This window comes from Diadema antillarum, unplaced genomic scaffold (assembly GCF_040938485.1).
Source record: "Diadema antillarum isolate AM-2024a unplaced genomic scaffold, OU_Dant_1.0 seq00000003_RagTag, whole genome shotgun sequence".
NCBI lineage: Eukaryota > Metazoa > Echinodermata > Echinoidea > Diadematoida > Diadematidae > Diadema > Diadema antillarum.
The window spans coordinates 806,278-811,731 of NW_027271125.1; the positions used below are offsets into that span (position 1 = coordinate 806,278).

Consider the following 5,454-nt stretch of genomic DNA (forward strand, 5'->3'; position numbering starts at 1 on the left):
TATTATTGAAAGCGGATGACAGATCAGCATATGTGCACACAAAACTTGCAATGTTTGCATGTTCCATAATAATAAATATAACATAACGTTTGGAAGATATGTTTTGCCCACCCGCTGTTCGTTTTGTTTAACTGGGATAAATGAAATGTTCAGTCATTGTTTTCTGTAATGCATGTACATGTATGTATTCATAGTCTATTAAGTCTACTGAGCGCGGAGACAGATTTGCACCTGCGCCCACAAAACCCTGGCTCCGTCGGATCCCCGGCCCTGTCCGCTCCCGAACACAGTAGTCGCCTGCTGGCAGGTGGCGAACTCGCCGCTGACGGCAGGTCCAGTGGCGTGGTGACTGACATAACCTCTGACCACCTTGGCACTGCACTGGTAGGTGGACGCACACTCCTTGAAAGCTGTGGGCAGGGGGAAGGGGAAGGGGTGGAAAGTTATGATGAGATGATAGCATTGGGTTGGCATCCTCTGATCAGAAGTCTTACTCAACACGTGCGACAGTCATGCCTCGGGGTCTTTATCATGCTTGCATGCCGTAGTGACAAGCTTTTTCTCACTCCTTGCAGAAAAGAAGAAAAAGGAAAAAAAAAATCGTCAAAAAGTCTACCTAGTACACTTGTATATGTTATAACTTAAAAGTATCCACTGGATTAGATAGCACAATTTACAACTTGATAAATGCCAAAATCTCACTCCTAACTGGTCTCTCACCTTCGCATCTCTGAAAACATACTGATTCAAAGTACAAAACATGGTTTGATGGCAGATATGTTTAGTTTTAATACAAAAACAAAACAAATTAATGCTTATATCAAGCATGCTGTGTGCAATGTCATGAGAAAAAACAAACGAGAAGATATTTTCTTATTGTTTTATCAAAACAAAAAGGACACACTCTTTAATATTACTCATGATCATAGATTAGTCATGATTAAGTCTTCGTGGGAAAAGTCTCTTCATCACTTCCAGAACATTACAAATGAAAGAAATGTGAAAACATTACAGCACAGATGCATGTACATGCTGTCATAGTAACATATACATGTGAAACACTAGCAATTACAGCTCTTTGCAGTGCAATGGAGACAAAAAAAAAAAAAAATGGAGCTCTATTGCACTTTTTAAAAGCACAGTGATAAACACACAAAACTAAAGAAATAAAATGTTAACAGCTTTCATTTACTTGTTTTATAATCGAGTACTCTTAATACTGTACAATGTATGCACCCCATACTGGCACTGCAGAGCTTCATCGAGGCTCAGAATACATGTACTGTAATAGATTGAGAAAAAATTGTATAGGTATAGGTATGATACGTTTTTATTTATTTATCAAATTAGTTTGTTTGTTGTTGTTTTGTTTGTTTTTTTTTTTTTGGGGGGGGGGAGGTCCATTTATTCTCTATTCATGCTTCTATTCAGCTGTCTATCTGCTCTGTTCGTATGTCAAGTTCTTCATTCATTTGCATTGTACTTGCAGTGACACTCGACAAAAATACGTTGACAGACGAGCAGTATATCGATTATTGGAATGTAGCTGTGTATATTGGCAAACTTACAAACATCTTCAATTTCTTGCGTTGGGTCCTGGAGGGCATCAAACCAAGTACTCTTAGTGACTTGGAACGGGCCGCACGGCTCTTCGTCGTTGTCGCACCCGCGATACGGAGGGTGACATCCGCTCTCGGCTTGGCAGATGCACCTCATGCAGGTCGACGAGATTTGCGCTGTTTGCGACGTATATGGGTGGGGGAGGGGGCAAAGAGAATGCATTCATCAACGTTTCTTCACTTGTACTGTGTGGTACACCGGAGTACACAACTGTATATTGGCACATGCGTGTTTTTTTGTTTTTGTTTGTTTGTTTGTTTGTTTGTTTGTTTTTTTTTTTTTGGGGGGGGGGTGTCATAAATAAACTCCAACTCCTGAATGAGGTTCATCTGATCGGTGATTTCATAGAAATATTATGTTCTTTTTCTCACAATTCACTATCAGGAAAACCCCTATTCAAACCCAATGAACAGAGACCATAGAGCTGCATTTACGTACAGTATATTATACAGTAATACAGCTCACTCTCTTTCTCACGTCCAGCATCATACCGCCATCTACGACTCGGTCTGAAGAAGCCATTATTGACCAGTTGCAATGGAGGCGAAAGTAAGCCCTACTCACCAAGGCCAAGGGTTCCCCTTGTGGACCAAGGTACAAAATAATTTTCGTGATGGTGAAAAAAGAACATAAGCCCTACATATTTCTATAAACGTTACTGTGAAAAATGATATCTGGCTAGATTCTATGCAAACTTAACGTCTTAACCGCACCAGCGCGATCCCAACACGTACCGTTACAGCGCCCTGCGCCGGGGTTGAGAATGTCTAAAGTCATCACTAAACTATACACAGCCCACGCACAGCGTACTAACAGCGTCTGGTCGGGCTAACTAAGTCATCACATAAAAGTCTTTCATGTTAGACCCTAACATTGTTACATAATTAAATCTCAGAATAGCCAAACTCGCTCATTAGTAAAGATCTATGAGACTTTCAAATCCATTTCATGAAGTCTCTCACAAGTGTTTCTTTTAAAAAAATTGACTCTTAAACTATGAGCGAAAAGTCGGGAATTGTGCACTTTACGTAGAGTCTACACTCTGTGTTGTAACACAACAGCTAGGCTTAGACTAGAATCGATAGTGGGGTGGCTTAGTGACAAATATACTGATAATCGTGACACGCCGGACAAAAGTGTCATTTTTTCCTCAGACATTGGTATATATATGAGGATCAAAATTAGGGGGTGCTCCAAGAAATCCGCTAACAGAAAAAATGAGAAAATGCCCTTAATTTGTACATAACAATAATGTCTGAATTCAAAGACTATACACAGGGCATTCGCCAGGTTTCTGTACAATGCAATGCAATGTACATGGTTGCTAGTCTTAAAATTCAGACCCATAATACGACATATTATGTGCATGTTTACAGTAATACACCATTTTTACTGGTTTTCCTATGGTAACAGGTGGTTAGTCTGTGTTGCAGACCTGAGGGAGGTGTGTTGGAATAGTCCAGTTTTCTTAAGCACCTTTTCATTGAATAATTTCATATAATTTCTTGTAAAGGATTTTTTTAGTACTGTCTACCTCCTGTAGAGAAATGGCAAAGAGTGACATGTGACTCTGGCTCAGATACTTTAAATCTTGGGCAATGACTGAGCCAGGTGTAGGACTATGTCACAGTTCATTTTTTCTCCCAGAACTACTAGTTTACCAGTAGAAGAGCTGCATATTCCATTGAGAACTTAAGGTTTTGGGTATTGCCCTACATATTTCCTAACAAATTTAACCCGTTTCCTCCAAGATTGTGTGAATTCCATAGGTTTAGCGCAGGGATTACCTGGTTCCCGTAAGCAATTTTTATAGTCCGCACCTCCCCTCTTTATATGTTTCTTATTTCTTATGGGGGTTATTCAAATGTTTAAAAAAGTTAAAAGTCTGCTTTCATAGATAAAGTTGAATTTAGACAATTTGAATATTTTTAAAGATATATTGATATTTGTAATTTCACTCATAAAGACTTAAAGCGGTTTGAATATTTTTGGTCTGATAGCTATGTATAGACATGTTATTAAAAAGTAAAAGCAATGTTTGATTGGTTCACATTATCCAAAGAGGGTGGGATGTAGTTGGCTGGTGAACAAAGTCTATGGGGAAGTTTAAAAAGTTGATAGAAATAAAACAAAATCGGCATAGAGCAGAATCTAAATCACAATATGATATGACAAAATTCCCGACCCCAAAGGCGGTTGATTCTATGATGCTTTATGTCAAAATACATTCCACCCAAAAATACATGTGATTGATAGGAGGAAAAAGTATAGCACATTAAAAACAATATAGTTCAACTAACCCCATTAGTCCAGCAGCATAATGAAATGATTGTTAAGTTTTATCGCCTTGTCAATTGAAGATGATGTTACATAATGACAATTATCAAAGTCAGGTAGATCTACTAGTATATCAAGAAACCAAAAAGAAGGGGTGGGGTGGGGAGAGAAGAATGAAGTAAGTTATTAGTATCTGTAGTTTTGGTTTTCAGTATATTCATTTTAATTTCCTTAATTTCCGTTAGGTCATCATGGATTGGAGCATTTGTGTACTAGTAATCTGCCAGGAACAAACACAAGAAAAACTTAAAGGTCCTATATATACACTTTTGGGAGAGTGACTTGAAAAAAATGTTCAGGATATCACATTTTATGCATAATATGTGTAGGTCTGGGGGCATTTCATGAAGCATTTTGTCCGACAAGTTGTCGGACAAATTTGCTCTCTGCCAATCAGATGCAAGGATTTCTGTAGTTTGTAACAGTTTGTCAGAAAAATATCTGACCAAACTGCTTCATGAAATGCCCCCCTGTTGTATCACAAGACATCCTACCATATACTGTTTTTGCAATCAAAGCAAACATATAAAGAGATATCAGTATTTTTCTCATTAAAGCATAAATGCGGACGGTTTAGTCTGGAAACATGTTATCATAGAAATATTGTTCACATTTTGTGTTATTAACAATACTTAACATTGATTATACAGATTCATTTTTTTTTTACAGAGGTTCTTTCTATCCGTAACTCACACTTAAGAATAATTTTCAAGCACTAATTTTGGGTTTTTGCCTTTAATTATCCACAAAAAGGAGGACTCAATGCATAAAAGGTGTATGCTTTATTTTTGGAAAATGTTGAGGAGATCAGGAAAATAATATATATTGATGTAGATTTTGGACCTGAAGGAGCAGTTGAAGCATTTTTAAGAAACAATGCCTTGTGGCATCGTTCTTATCATCAAAAATTAATAATGACAAACTCAAATGAAAATTGGAGGGGGGAAGAAAAGATGAACATAATGACATGAGACAGCTTGGTAAAGATTAAACGCTAAAATAGACAATGCAGCCTCTTTTCTCAGTTCATACTTATCCAGAGTGTGTGCTTTCTTTCCAGTACCGGTATTATTATTTAGATAGGTTAGGGGAATCCCTTTGAATTGTGTGATACATCATTTTAAAGCTTACAGTCTGCTCTTTCAGAATCTGTCCTTAAAGGACAAGTCCACCTTCATGCGCACGTGGATTCAGTGAATACAACAATATTAGTAGGACACATCACAGAAAGCTTGGAAAAAATCGTACAATCCGTTCAAAAGTTATGATTTTTTAAGGTATCTGCACAGTCGCGGCTGGATGAAAAGACTACCACAGTGTATGATGTCACATGCGCACATTCTAAGGAAAATGAAATGAGAATTTCACAAAACCATACTTTTTGAATAAAGTTCACATAGTTTCTTTGACTTGCTAGTGACGTATGTCAAGGGTAATATTATTCCCCCTGCCTTCTGAAAGAGAAGTCGAGTATCCTTTTGTAAGCGAAAATAATTT

The 5,454-nt window shown here is 37.7% G+C and overlaps 1 protein-coding gene across 1 annotated transcript; it reads right to left on the reverse strand.

Moving 5' to 3' along the window:
- Positions 1-204: 204 nt before the first annotated feature.
- On the reverse strand, positions 205-1,716 carry LOC139724918 (lysozyme-like). The gene is made up of 2 exons (XM_071636040.1): positions 1,569-1,716; positions 205-410 (listed from the first exon to the last, which is right to left on the reverse strand). Exons 1-2 carry the CDS (start codon positions 1,714-1,716, stop codon positions 205-207), a joined length of 354 nt encoding a protein of 117 aa, XP_071492141.1.
- Between the last annotated feature and the right edge of the window lie 3,738 nt (positions 1,717-5,454).

Bases quoted from the DNA above. Each gene is read 5' to 3' on its own strand.
- LOC139724918 (XM_071636040.1), bottom strand. From the start codon at position 1,716: ATGAGGTGCATCTGCCAAGCCGAGAGCGGATGTCACCCTCCGTATCGC. The intron at 411-1,568 runs GTAAGTTTGCCA...CCCTGCCCACAG, and splicing joins GCAAGAAATTGAAGATGTTT to CTTTCAAGGAGTGTGCGTCC.